Source organism: Protopterus annectens, chromosome 6.part0 (assembly GCF_019279795.1).
Source record: "Protopterus annectens isolate FY-2018-M chromosome 6.part0, PAN1.0, whole genome shotgun sequence".
NCBI lineage: Eukaryota > Metazoa > Chordata > Ceratodontiformes > Protopteridae > Protopterus > Protopterus annectens.
The window spans coordinates 806,005,519-806,021,095 of record NC_056737.1 but is presented as its reverse complement, the minus strand read 5'-3'; the positions used below and the strand labels follow the sequence as shown (position 1 = coordinate 806,021,095).

The 15,577-nt window shown below is 39.3% G+C and overlaps 1 protein-coding gene across 1 annotated transcript in view; it reads left to right on the top strand.

Moving 5' to 3' along the window:
* The window catches only part of MNAT1 (MNAT1 component of CDK activating kinase), a 2,168,423-nt gene that overhangs the window by 1,556,441 nt on the left and 596,405 nt on the right, over window positions 1-15,577 (top strand). The window contains exon 7 of the mRNA XM_044074483.1: window positions 8,726-8,847. Coding sequence (XP_043930418.1) covers window positions 8,726-8,847 — 122 coding nt within the window. The remainder of the gene's footprint in view (window positions 1-8,725; window positions 8,848-15,577) is intronic.

Genomic DNA, 15,577 nt, shown 5'->3' with positions numbered 1-15,577 from the left:
CTCCACTATCAAACTACAATTATCTGCCATCTCCAGTTTTCATAATGGCTTGGATGAAAGTTCATTAACCTCTCATAGTCTTTGTAAGTTGCTCCTCAAAGGCACTCTTCTGTTAAAGCCACCATTCAGAGGTCCGACTTCGCCTTGAGATTTGAACCTAGTACTTCAAGCAGTGATGCACTCTCTTTTTGAAACCTCTGCGGAATGTGATCTGAAGTTTTTATTTTGGAAGACACTCTTTCTGGTAGCCATTACCTCCAACAGAAGAATTTCAGAGATCCAGGTCTTATCGTCCGAACCTCCTTACCATATTTTCCTCACGGACAGGGTATTTTTGCAAATGAAACCTTCCTTTTTACCCAAGGTTGTATCAGAGTAATGTTAACCAGACAACTAATTTACCAGTTTTCTTCCCTAACCATTCTAACAAAGGACAGTACTTGTTGCATTTTTTAGACTTCCATAGACAACTACATTTCTATCTTCACAGAACAAAAAACATAAGGCAATCTAGTCAACTGTTTGTTTCTTTCTCCAGTGCAAAGTTGGGCAAGGCAGTCAGCAAGATTACTCTCTGTAAACGGTTGAAAGACTGCATTTCATTCATTTATGATAAGAATAATTTAACCTTGACTAAACCAGTCAAATCACATTCTACAAGGTCTATAGCCACTTCAGCTGTCTTTCAATCCAGAGCTTCAGTGGATGACATGTGAAGCAGCTACTTGGGCTACTCCTCATACATTTATTACTCATTACAAATTGGACTTGGTCTCTAGGGATCGATCTTCCTTTGGCTCTATGGTGCTCAGGAATATCCCTGCATGTCTCTGCCCAGGATTTTAGGTAGCTGTGGACTATATCCCATCTGTCAAGGATGGAATGAAGACTGACAACATCAGATAAAGAAGTTATGTACTCACCATAATGTTCCATCCGTGTTGTCTATCTTCATTCATCCTTGACTCCCCCCTCCATCCCCCCACCTCAAAAAATTTTGGTGGAGTGGATCAAACTCAAACTATTGTCTTGTCCAAGCACAGTAGATTAGGCTTCCATCTGGCTTGCCTTACACATATCTGTATGTATGTGTATATATAATTCATATGTTTCAATATCTTTTCTACAAACTCGATCTGAGGTAATTGAGAGAGAGGGATTCTGGGTAGATGTGAAGCTCAAGAGTTTTTGGCTGGCACAAGCTGTAGTAATGGCTGAGTTGATTCCAATATCGGAAACAAACCCATCTGCCAAGGATGAATGAAGACAGACAACACAGATGGAACGTTATGACGAGTACCTAACTTCTTTTTTTGTGCATTTATCAAGACCAATTGTAATTCTAATATTATCTGACAAAGTTTTAACAGTTTGTAGTTGTGTTTTCAGATCCTCATCTGATGAACTATACAATTTAAAACATTCACAAAAAAGTAGATGAGATGTTTTTAAACATGGTCAATTTCTGGAGGTTCAGCTGTAACCATAGTGTACTCTGTTAAGTAAACAGCTTAATGGGTTAAAGGTGAGACAAAGAAAGCAGTACATACCATTAAGTTTCTATCCCTGGGATAATAACTTGCCGTTTTTCATGGCTTAGCTGCAAAGTGGTTTGCCACTATTTTATAGTCTCTGCAATGTAACTGATCAGCATAGGTGTTTCTTATACATCTGTAAGCATTCCATTACCCATGAACGTGGGGTGTTGTTGAATGCTGTTTTGTAATCTATCCACACCATCCTTAGAGTCTTCCCCTTTTTACAGGTCTCTGTTATGGCTTTATTTAAGAATAGATGATACTTATCTGATTTTCTTTTATTACATTTTTGTTCTTTTGCCATTATTAATTTTTTTCTACATGACCTTAAACTCTCTCTGCATCTATTCCTGTTTATAATGCCAATAATAAATAAATACATGCATACACAATGTGTATATATCGTCTGAAGGAAATGTATTGGTCTGGAGTTTTTAGGAAGGAATATAATTTTTTTATTGTTAACCAGGTTCGGGTCTGTTCGGGATGTGCATACAAGTAATTTTTACTCAGACTTAAACCTTTGTGTACATATATTATTACTTTTAGCCAGAAGTTAGGTACTGTATTTGGAACCTAGGATTTTCCAGTTAGAAACATCTCTGGCTGTTTTTCATCCCATTTTATATCGTCTATCAGTTTCTTACTGTTTCTTTAAATTCTTCTATCCATTTCAGCATCTTTGTTACATTCAAATGTTTTTCCAGAATGTACCTATTTCTTCTTTTTTTGGTGGCATTTCTGTTGCTTTTATTTTCTTTCCCAGTTCTCTATAAAACCTTTTTGGATTATGAGTGAATTACTTATTTTGTATGTTTCCTGTATATTTACCTGAATACCTTTTAAGTCTTTAGCATGTGCTGGCATTTTTAGTTTATTATTATAAATAGAGTATGATGCATCCTATTCTGTTTAAATACTGTGTGTTGCTTTTACCAAATTTATCTTTCTACAAATTTTTGATCTGTACCCTTTTCTGCATTTTTCTAACAGTGATACTTCTTGTCTTAGTTACTTTATAGTTTTCTCTTTTTGGTGCTTGTATGGTGGCATTCCACTTCCCTTTCTTTCCTTTGGTACTATACATTTTTATGGTACTACTTTATCTGTTATTAGTTTAGATGCACAGTGATTATATGCTGTTTACTTCTTTTTGTCATGTGACATACATTTCTCTTAATACCTTTGATAACTGTGTTCATCTGTTTTATTAGTCTTCTAACATTTTTATGTCTTGTTTACTTTCTGTTATATTTTTCTCTCATCTAGCTTAATATGTCTACCCATCTATATTAAATCAAGCAGGTCTTCCCTTAGGTAATTTTCTTCTGAGCTGAGAACTTCATCTTTGCTCTCTGTTTTTTACTGTTTCCCTTGGTGTGAAATTCTGACTGTACTTTCATGTGAATCTTCTAAAGAAGGTTTCAGAACAACATTCTGTGACATATCTTCTTCAGAAACATTTTGTTCAGTCTATTACTCCTCCGTATGGGGAGGGGAGTTTTGGCCCATCACTTTGCAATCTTACCTGTGTCAGAGTTGCCACTGTTTCTTGTTTATTCCTTCGCTGTGCAATTCTTCTTGGATTTTCATGCAAGTCTCCTACAGAAGGCTACAGGAAATCACCCTGTGGCATGTCTTAAATGCATTCTACTCCATCTGCTGTTCCTCCATCTGGGGATTCATTGGCCCATCATGTTGTGATATTGACAGGTTGGAGTTTCCATGCTAAATCTTTCACTTCACAGATGGTCTGTCACTTCAATTTCTGTTTAGTTTATACCTCACTAAGCTTCTTTTTTGCATGCCATCTGTGTAATATTTTGTGTATTATGAAGTTTACCATATCTGGGTCTTTGCCTGAATTTCTCTTGAAATATCTTTGGATCTGTGTTTTTTTTTGTATTGATTAATTTGGCTTTCTTCTCCTCATAAATATCGTGCCATGCCAGATCTCTTTTTCTTTGGGATGTCCACATTTCCTATTTATACCTTTAAATAACCTCTGGGTTTTGTTCTTTATCCCTTCTCACTTCCTTTGTCTCTTCTTTTTCCAGGTGGCCAAATGCAGCTTAATCTAGATAATGTTTTCCCCCCAGTTTGTTGCATTAAGGATAGTAATCTGTAGCTTTTAACAGTTTTTTTCTTATTTCCTCAAATTTGTCTCTTAGTCATATGTTTCGATATCTTTTCTGCAAACTCGATCTGAGGTAATTGAGAGAGAGAGGGATTCTGGGTAGAGGTGAAGCTCAAGACATATCCTCTGTTTGGATTTTTTTTTTTTTGCATAATAGTAGCAATGCATAATTTCTCTCTTATCATCAACAGTCTGCTTTATTGTCTCTATGACTCTTGCTTGGTGTGTCATTTTTTTCTAGATTAATTCTTCCTTTTACCACAGGGAGCCACTTTCACCCTGAGCTTCGCCTAAGTCAGTGTTAAGAATATTTCCATGTTCTGAGGATTTTGCACTACTGTTTCTTTTTTCAGTCCTGTCAACAGTGCATAAACCAGTGTGCAGGTTTTTATCCTGGGACCTGTGCAGCAGATCTTCTTAGTTGTTTAATGTATTTACTTTTTTGACCTACCTTTCTCCATAATATGTAAAATATAGTCTATGTATATCTGTGTCATCTTGATGAGATTTTGTAGAAATAGTGTCTACCACGTGAAGGTACTCCACTGAGACCTCGCTATGAATTCATTTCCAGCAATTACTACTCTCCTTTTTTTTTGCTTATTCCTTCTCTTTATTTGGAACCCACTCCATTATAACATAATCTGTATTTGTACAGGTCTTCTGATATAAGGAATAAATCACTTCCAGCATAGGCAAAAGCCCATAATTGGCACAATCTGCCCATAAGAGGATCCTTTTCCATTAATGAAAGGGAGAAGAGAAATCCATATATAATACAATAACTCTCGCATGCCTCTCTCACATTATGAAGTCACACTTCATTGTAGAAGCACAGGCCATGAAATGAAATTGTTTATGCTCAGAATATTTTTAATAAGGATTTTCTCCTTCTCTCCATTGTAGGGCTATTGGTTTTAGATTTGTTGTCTCTTTTATAAAATACTAGGACCACTGTTCTTCTTTTTCAGCTGCCAAGGACTTTATTAACTGCAAGCATCCTGTTTTATGTTTAATTATGAGAGGACATAACACCAGCTGGAAGTCCAATGTACTTAAACTCTGATCTAATGTTGTTAAGTGTGGATATATTATTTCATTTATTTCAGTTTAGGGCATATACTAATTTACCATGCAATTAAATTCTATTCCTAGACATTATATAGTAACTGTTCAAAACACCATTTCAGTGCTCATTTTCTTGGGGGGCTGACAATCAGCTTTGATATCTGTGTACTTCTGGGAGAGGGGATTTCCCCTTGCATCAGTCTCCATTGATTAGAGCCGTGGGAAAGGCAGGGCCATTGGACCTCCAGATACAGTCAGCAAAAGTAAATAAACAAACAGCTAAGCTTTTTGGCAGGTTCAGTCACACAGATACATTAAGAAAAATGTCAGGGTCCTTTAGTTTAATATTAACTAAATGCACCTCCATATTAAGAACATTATGCTGCAATATTACAAAAAAGTAAAGCATGAGGTGTTATTAAATTTTAAACAGCATTATTTAACACTATTCTATATTTTAATGTCAGTGCTTGCACATTAATGAAGGATGAGTAGATGAAACCATTTGCAGCATTGGTGTATACAAGTTATTAAAGCTTACATGTGAGGAATTTTAATAGAAAAGCAGTTTTTACAGGTTATATAATTAAGTTTATTATAGAATCTGAGTCATCCTCCCACATCCAAAAGACATGCTGCAGGGTGGATTGGACACTCTAAATTGGCCCTAGAAGAAGAAGAAGAAGATAGAATCTGAGTCATCTTTACAAAGTTTTCTCTGGAATCAGCAAAAAGAGTGTGTATGATCTCTTTAAAATAGAGAATAAGTGACTTATTCAGGGTCACACAGCAGGAGATGGAGGTGGAAGGAATCAAACCATTAACCCTTGATTTCAAGAAGGGACTCATTAATGGTACAGAGCCTTAATCCTCTGTGCTTCCTCTGTGCTAACTGCCAGTCAAGATTTTACAAAATTTGTATTAAGACAAGTCAGAGAAAAGAGATTTTGGCCTGTACTTGTGGTTAATTGTCAGACAGTGATAGTTGTCGAGAAACACTTGGGAAAGACATTTTCGTATCTAACAAATTGTTTTGGAATCTGCTGCTCTTTCTTTTTCTGCCTGTTGTTTGTACCTATAAAGTATCTTTTCTTCAGCCCCAACTTTTTGTCAATGTTTTGCTATTATTTTCTACTTTCTCCAACTAACTGTGCCTCCTTAAGCATGGTGGTGGCAGTATCATCCTTTGGGGTTGCTTTATTTCAGCTGGAACTGGGGCTTTAGTCAAGGTAGAGGAACTTATGAACAGTTCCAAATACCAGTCACTTTTGGCCCAAAACCTTCAGGCATCTGCTAGAAAGCTGAAGATGAAAAGGAATTTCACCTTTCAACATGACAATGACCCCTAAGCATACATTCAAATCAACAAAATAATGGCGTCACCAGAATTAAATTAAAGTTTTGGAATGGTCCAGCCAGAGCCCAGACCTAAATCCAATAGAAAATCTGTGGGGTGACCTGAAGAGGGCTGTGCACAAGAGTCCCCCTCGCAATCTGACAGATTTGGAGTGCTTTTGCAAGGAAGACTGGGCAAATATTGCCAAGTCAAGATGTGCCATGCTGATAGACTCAAACCCAAGAAGACTGAATGCTGTAATTAAATCAAAAGGTGCTTCAACAAAGTACTTTTTTTTTTTTTTTGTATTTTTCCCCTAACAGAATTGTTTGTTTTCCAGTTGAATTGTACAGGTTATCGGTCACATTAAAGGTGGAAAAGGTTTTGAAATTATTTATTGTGGTCTCATTTTTATATCACAAAAAAAAATGGCATTTTAACAGAGGTGTGTACACTTTTTATATCCACTGCAGTCTACATGAAAATGATCTAGCTGGGTAGATTTCACCACACCCTCCCTGTGTGGGACACACTAATATTTGTCAACAAGGTTTAAAATGTCCAATGGCTCTTTTGCCTTTGTTGACTACATTTCAAGTTTTGAACTCTTTATGAACCCAATTTTGGACAACAGAAATAGGAATAGAAGAGATCCCTACATATTAACTGCTATTTTCTAAAAGATGCCACTAGTTTTATATTGTTTGAAGTATTGTTTAAGCATATCTTTTAATTCTTTTTCTTTTGCCTCATGGAAGAGAGATAATATTCTAGAATGTCTTTGATCTGACTAGAAAAAAACATAATTTTGAATACTTTATCCACCTAATTCTTGCCAGAAGTAGAAGAGGAGTATCATATACTAACAGTGTCATGGTAGAACTTCTGTTTGTTCACTCCACACACTGCAGCCTTGGAACTTACCTCCTCTTTGCTGTCGATGGCACAATCCAAAACTTGCCACTCCCAATAGACTGGTCCATAATAAGCCAGAGAAGGGAATTCTTCCCAGGCCCAGCTAATATCCCTACTCTCATAAGACTGGCCATATTTTCACTTTGTGTTATGTTCTAGTATATATTATCTTTTACCGGAATAGAAAACTGCACTCAGAATTTTTACAAAACAAAATAGAAACATGGAAAACATCACAGTCATGTAAAGTGTGAATTTATGCATTCTTCCAAAACTAGAGATAATCACTTTTCAAGAATCTCCTTAATATAATATGCAAGCATGTTTATGGCCCCAATTTGGATGTTTTCAGTTTATTGGAGAACATCCTTCTGTTAAACACACACACACAAACAAAAAGTCACCTCATTTCAGAGTTCTGTGTAAGATGGTACTTTCCCTCCCTGTGTAATAGATCACCCTTATATATAAGGTCTGCTAGCATATACATAAAATTCACTGGATCAAACTTGGCATATCTTAACTTGTCAGATTTCCCATTAAATGGTATTCATCAAGTCCCTCAGCACACAGTCCCAGTTCACTATTGCAACTACCACATCTAATAAAGAATGTGGGTGTATCCTTGTATAACTTTATATTTCACTTTGCTGCAGTGTGTATGCGAGACCCTTTGACAGTGTACTCAGTTGCATCTGCGTATACTGTTTACTCTAAGTTTTCTGTTAGTTTTCCTGCATATTTTGCCCATACCATTTAGAGAAAAAGTCATAGCTATCCCATAGTATCTGAACATTTATTTTTGTGCTAATAATAATGTTCATAAGTTAGTACTAGGCTATCGGCCCTGGGGCCAATGCAAGCCTAGCCATAACAATTCCCTAGCTATTTCTTCCCACAATATTTGCTTCCCTGTCTAGCAGGGTGACTGACGTGATCCCCGGGGTAAGTTTCCTATCTCCCATCCAGTTGGCAAGGTTCCTTTTGAAGAGGGCCAAGGAGGTGCTCTGCTTGACATGTAAAGGCAGTCTATTCCAGAGTATGGGGAGTCTCTGGGTCAGGTACCTATCCCTAATGAACGTATAGCAGAGATAGGAAGTTTGAAAGAAGTCTCTGAAATCCTTTTTATTGTCTTATCTCATTCTTTGTCTAAGGCATGGTCTTATGCTTCTTAGGTTATATCTCTGTAATAGTCAACAAACTTATAAGGAACAATTTTCCAAATTAACTTTAACCTCCGTTCTACAACACACCCTACCAGATTTTTTTGCCAAAAAAAACAGAACTGTATCTGTGGTAGATGCATAATTCACTTGACATTAAGTTGTTTTTTGGGTCAGTATCTAAAGATCATTTTTTGTTTGTAATAAGAGAATTATTTAAATTGTAATATTTAGAAGGCAGAATGGTAATCATTTAATTTGTGGATTATAGCAGTTGTATTAATTGAGAAAACAAATTAGAAAAACACAAAACTTGATTTGGAAAATGGTAGAGTTGGAACTCAATCACAGAAATGTCTTGCCTGTATTAGCTTGCTAAAACAACAGTGTCCCTGTATTATGAGGTGCTTAGTGTGCCTTATATATTTTTTCAGCTTAGCCAATGAATTGTCTGTAAGTATTCTGTTTTCCTGTCTGTTTGTGGTACTTGAATACATTTGCAGCCAGATGTGTACGCTTTCCTTGGAAGTTTTTGATTGCATTTAATCATGGAATGCCTCTTTCACAGGGTCAGCAGATTTCACTTCAGCCAGCTGCAAAGATTGAAGAAGCACTTTATGACTACTGTCCTTTGCAGATAAACATCTATGGGCCACCTGTTCCAGCGATACGAACATTGGGAAGGCTTGGGTAAGTACTTTGAAGTGTCCATCAATGCCTGGAGGTCTTGAGCAGAAGTGCAAAGCTGAAGCTTTTTGCTGATACCATTGCATAAGTAATGTTTCTTCATTCACAGCTCCTATATTGCTGGTTAAGGAGTTTAACAAAATACAATCAGTAGCTTTACAAATGCTGACAGTTTATAATGAGTAGAATTATTTTCTAAGGTACTAGTTTTTCAAATGCCCAGTGTGGGACTGTTCCTACTAAAACATGCAATTTTACACTATAGTCCACACCCTTAACCAATGCAAAGGATTAGTTTCTCACTTTAGAAACAAAATTCAAGATGCATTGTTGTGGAATTGCTGTCATTTCTGCTGTTTTGTTTTTATTACAGCTTGCAGTATTCAGAGGAAAGTTTTAAAATATTTTTGTTCTGTTGAAATATTAGGAGGACATTTGCTACTTTGTATGTTTCACATAGGGAGCTACTGCCTAAATCATGGCTGTGATGCGTAGGAGGGAGAGGGGGTAAACATACTGTCTCTTGCTGTAGGAAGACATGGCTGGAGTTTGTTGTTACAACATTCAGGTTATAAAGACAGCACACACATCCATGTTTACCACAGAACATGCATGTAATACAGATCTTGCAGTCTTCCTGTATTCACTGATAACTCCTACAAAGAACACCAAATCACATATATTGGCAGCAGTAGATATTTATTTTTTGTTTCAGTGTTAAAGCAGCTTAAATCCAAGCAACCCTCAGTTGCCTCTGTTTCACATTTGTTACTTATAGGTTTTTTAGTTGATGCACTCCCAGTAGTTATGTAAAATGAAATAACCAGTGTTGTGGGATATCTTCATCTTCATAGATGCACAAATTATACCAAATGGTTGCTTTCCAACACTAATTCCTTGCTGTATATCATACAAGCTCACTCTACAGTAGGCCTGTCATTGAGGTGATTCACACATCCATAGTTTTCTCCCTAAAAGTTATCAGTCAATCCATTGGTAGACAATAATTTGTTTTACCTTTGTTTTACTGCACTGTATGCCAAGCAGTATATATCGAAATTTTGTTGACTTTCACTGGAATATACCTGCATTTATTTTTTATTTATTGTCTGATTCAGTAACTGAATGTACTGAATTATGACTATTTTGTAATAAAATATGTTTCAGACTACAGGAAAAATGACTACCCACAACAGACTGTTGCCGCCTCTACTGCATCATAAAAAGGTGGGACTGGGTGACATGGAATCAGGAAGTGATTGAGCAGTTGCTAAGCATAAAGTAAACAGAAACACAGGATCTGAACTAGGTGTCTTCATGTGGTCTTCAACCTTGTGGGTTCCTGGATCTGTATCAGATCCAACTTGGCCACATATCCAGCATCTGATCCAAGCTCAAAGCTCCTCCCCTTACCCATAATGATCCTGTCTCCTTCTTCCCTTCAGATCTCGTTTGCCGCTGTACTTGTCCGCATTGTGATCCAAGCTCTCTGTGATAAAAGTTTGTGGTAAGTGCTGTTTTGGTGTAAATCTTTCCTTTTTTTTTCTCTCTACCTACTTTTATCTGGCTTTTACACCCCCCCCCCACGTTTCCATCGGTAAAAAAGAAAAAAACTCTCTGTCTCTCTGTTTCCCCCTTGAGTGTGTGGTCTGTGTGATTGTGCTGAGCCTGAGATTGGGACATGTCTGACATTCCCCAACCCAGTTTCAGAAAATGTACAGTGTGTGGCCATAAGCTCTGTGAATAGTGTGTCTTGAGGCAGCCCATCTCCAAACCTCTGGTTCCATCTATGTCACATTTAACCCCAAGTACTTAAGGACAGGAGGGACAAACTCATCCTTAACGGCCTTCTTCCCTCTTCGGAGGCTCAAGTCCCTGTGCCCCCGGCTTCTGCCCCTGCCTCCTCCCCGGCCACTGGGACTCAAACTCCCGCCAAGAGGCCTAGGGAGGGAGACAAAACTTCAAAAAGGGATAGGCCAAAGAAGCGATTCCTGGATCACTCAGCTTCAGCCGGCCTGCTACCTAAGGTTAGGTGGACTCTTTGACCGGAGTCTCCCCGACTCCATTCCCCTCAGTTTTCTTTGGAGCTGGAGGAGCCCTGGATCCGGTCACCGGCTCAAGCTTCTCCTCACCGCCCCTCCAGGCCGGTGTCAGTCGCCTCTTCCTCTCACTCCACCAGGAGCCGTAGCAAAGCAGAGATGGATAGTATGATGTGGAAGTTCATCTGTACCCAGATATAGATGGGAGTCTTGCCTGCCCCCTCTCCTCCCGGAGCGGGGAGCAAGCAGACTTTTTTCACCCCGATTACTCCTTCTTCTATCTGACATTCGGTTTCAGAGCCTTTGGATCCGAGGACTCTTGGTGTCGAGGGGCCGGCGCTGACTGTACATTGTACCTCGATGCCAGCTATGACCTTAAGCAGGTCAGATCCAACTGGCTCCGATCTGACAACCTCTCGGAGCCGTATCCTCAACGTCAGATCCGAGTGGTTGGTGTCGGCTCCAAGTGTGTCAGACCACAGCCTTCCCCTTGGTGTCTCGGCACCTGGAGGTTTGGCTCTGACTCCCCCATCAGGTCAGAGGGTGATGGCTCCTATTGTCCTTTCTCAGGATGTCCATTCCCCTTCGGCTTTCGATGTGGTGGAAAGGGTTCTCTTGATATCTTCGAAACCCTTGACCATCTCATCTTCAGAGTCTGCCCAACTCCCTCTGTTTCTGGTATGGTTCCGGCCATTCTGCCATCTCAGGGATAACCTGCTGCCACTTTGCCTCAGGAAGCTTCCACTTAGGAAGAGCAAGACGTTGGTGAGTCCTCCCAAGAGATCCCCACTGAGGAGATCCCTCGCAAACATATCTGCAAAAGAAGGCACTTAGACTCCCTGCCGGAGTCTCTCACTGAAGACACTGATTTGGAGGAAGAGGAAGGTTCTTCCCAGTCACCCCTCCTGAGAATGTCTCTTGGTGACATCCTTCGCCAGCGAGGGGGGTGGTCTGCTCAAAAACCTACCTTGGATGAATCAGTGTTCCTCGAGGCATTTGACGCAGGACCCTCTACTTCCTGGGTTTCCCCTCCCTCAGAATTATGGAGGTGGTCACCATAGGGTGCATCTTATCCTTGTTGTTTTCTTGTATGGACAAGTCTTTGTTGGGTCAGGTGATGATACTGGATTGGGCAGCAAACTCGATCTGAAGGGAGTAAGGAGACAGGAGCATTATGGGTAAGGGGAGGAGCTTTGAGCTTGGATCAGATGCTGGATATGCGTCCGAGTCAGCTCCGATACAGATCCGGGAACCCAGAGGATGAAGACAAATGAAGAACTACTACTCAGATGGAACGTTATGGTGAGTACATAACTTCTTTTTTAACCAGTTTAGTATACTTAATAAATATAGTTCTAGTGCAATAAATAAAGTAAAATCTGCAATCTATCCGCTTCTCCTTCCAACGCAAAATGCAACAAGTTCTTCGCTCTGAATCCCTCTCAGGGGGAAGCCCCCAGAGGTGCTCTGATTCATGCTTGGCCCTCTGGTCTTCTGTATGCTTATCCTCCTCTTCCCTTAATATCAACATTTCTTCAGAAAGCTCACAGGCTAGGGAGCTTAGTTATCCTTATTGCCCAATTTTGGCCTCGCCAAGTCCGGTTTCCCTCTCTGAGGTCTCATCTGGTGGCTCCACCATGGACGTTGGCTCCAGCTCAGGATCTCATATCTCATCCCTCAGGGTTTCCCCATCCAGACCTGGATAGTCTAAAGCTCACTGCTTGGCTGCTCCAGTTCCCATGATAGTCAGGACTCCTGGATTATCCTCTCTCGTCAAAAGAATTCTAGTGGTGGTTCATAAGTCTTCCACCAGAAAAGTGTACTCCAGTAAATGGAAATGTTTTTCTATCTGGGCCTCTCAGCATGCATTAAATCCTTTCATGGCTCCAGTTTCTATGGTGTAGTAATTTTTATCTGGAATTTTTCAACAAGGTATCAGTTTTTCTACAGTCAAAGTTCATCTTGCGGCAATTTCAAAGTATCATGTGGGGGATAATATGGCTTCCTTAGCATCTTCAAAGCTTTGTAAGGCCTTCCTCCAAGGTACCTTTCTTCTTCAACCACCGTTAAAGGACCCTACGCCACTGTGGGATCTTACCGTAGGACTTCAAGCCTTAGCCTTGCCTCCCTTTGAACCTGCAGCTTTATTGGATATGCAGTTTATATCCTGGAAGACTGCCTTTCTGGTTGCCATTACTTCCGCCAAGATAGTTTCGGAACTTCAAGCTCTATCAATCAAAGCCCCTTATATGATTTTTCACAAGGACAGGGTGTCTTTGCATTACTAATCCATCCTTTCTAACTAAACTAGTTTCAGAGGCCAACATTAATCAGATAATCCACCTCCCGGTCTTCTTTCCAAATTTTCAAAACAAGGGAGAATACAAATTCCATTTACTAGACGTGCATATGCAGTTACGTTTCTACTTGCACAGGACAAAAACCTTTTGTAAATCTGACAAACTTTTCATTTCTTACTCCAAATCCTTTTTAAGGAAACCAATCTCTAAAGTTGCCATTGCCTGTTGGATTTCTCATTGTATCATTTGGGCATATTCAGATTTCCCCGGCAAGTCAGTTGAAAGAGCATTCCACCAGGTCTATGGCCACGTCAGCAGTTTTCTGGTCCAGAGTTTCATTAGATGATATTTGTTCTGTGGCCACTTGGTCCTCATCCCATACCTTCATCTCTTATTATAAATTGGACATTGTATACAGGAATAGGGCATCCTTTGGCTCCGCCGTGCTCCAGAATATCCTTCAATGAGGGCCTCCTAGGTGTCTGGTAGCTAGGGACTCTGTCTCACAGGTTGAAGACCAAATGAAGACAACTACTTCAGAAAAAGAAGTTATGTACCCATCATAAGGTTCCATCTGAGTAGTTGTACTTCATTTGTCTTCAACCATCCCTTCCTCCTTCCCCCGACCTTGTGTGAACTGTTGGTGCCTCCTAAGAATTATAGAGGTGGTCACCGTAGGGTGCATCTTATCCTTGTTGTTTTCTTGTATGGACAAGTCTCTGTTGGGTCGGGTGATGGTACTGGATTGGGCAGCAAACTCGATCTGAAGGGAGGAAGGAGACAGGAGCATTATGGGTAAGGGGAGGAACTTTGAGCTTGGATCAGATGCTGGATATGCGGCCGAGTCTGATCTGATACGGATCCAGGAACCCACAGGTTGAAGACAAATGAAGAACAACTACTCAGATGGAACCTTACGGTGAGTACGTAATTTCTTTTTTAAACAGCTTAGTAAACTTAATAAATATAGTTCCAGTGAAATAACTAAAGTAAAAACTGCACATTTTAGAATACAGAAGCATAATTATAACAAAAATATAATCAAAACTTTGCACTTGATCTTTAAAAGAACTTTATTGCATGTGCAGAAATAACTCAATTTTAGGGTATTTTTTTTTGGCTTTAAAAATCCGACAAAATTATTTAAAAAAAAAAATGAAATCGTCTTGCTCAGGACCCCATTGGGGTAATTATGTGGCTAGTACAGAAACTGCACTAGCAAGGTATTTATCCTGCAGATTCTCACTAAAATGAATAGGAAACGGAAACCAGAAGTGACAATTTATGCAATTTATTAGCACAAGTTTTCATCTGCACCTCTGTAACATAGTAACAGGACATGGGTGGCAACCACATGCCTTTTTTATACATCTGTCTCCTAACCACCGGAGTTTTATTACTCTTAGCACTAATCTTTATGGCTTCCCAACAGTCTCTATTCATTTGACTAGAGACTTCCAAGAGCAGCTGCCTCTCTGTGTTTCAGGGCAGTTTTCTCTTATAGGTATACTTTTTTTTTTCATAGTGGCAGAAAACTAGGCATATCTGTAGACTGTGGTAACAGTACACACTGCCCACAAAACAATTAATCTATCTTATTTTGTATGTATTTATTTATATATTTATTTATGTACGTGTGTGTGTGTGTGTGTGTGTGTGTGTGTGTGTGTGTGTGTGTGTGTGTGTGTGTGTATATATATGTGTATACATATACATATATATATATATATATATATATATATATATATATATATATACATATATTTATTTATTTGGGTGACATAGTGACACAGCAGATAGTGTTGTCACCTGACAGCAAGAGGTTCCCTGGTTCAATTAGTTGTTTGGGATGCCTTCTGTGTGGAGTCTACATGTCCTCCCTGTGTTTGTGTGTATTTCCATGGGGTGCTTCAGCTTTCTCCCACACTCCAAAGATATGCAGTAGGTGGATTAGACACACTAAATTGGTCATATGTGTAGAAGAACTACTGTGGTATGGATAAACACCCAGTGGTGTAAACCTTGGCTCTAGATTATTGCCGCTGTTGAGTTGACACCATGACATCATGTGCAAAAAGGGGAAAAAGGGGTTGTGGATGGATATCTTTATTTAGTATGTATTTGTAAGGATGATAAAGGATAATGAGGGAAATGTACTCACAAGCGAGTGTGTTGAGCAGATGAAAAGAGTACTTTGGGGGGCTGATGAATGAAGAGAATGAGAAAGAAAGTTGGATGATGTGGGGATAGTGAATCAGGAAGTGCAACAGATTAGCAAAGAGGAACAAAGGATAGCTATGAAGAGGATGAAGAATAGAAAGGCTGTTGGTCCAGATGACATACTAGTGGAAAGATGGAGGTGTTTAGGCGAAATGGCAGTGGAGTTTTTAATCT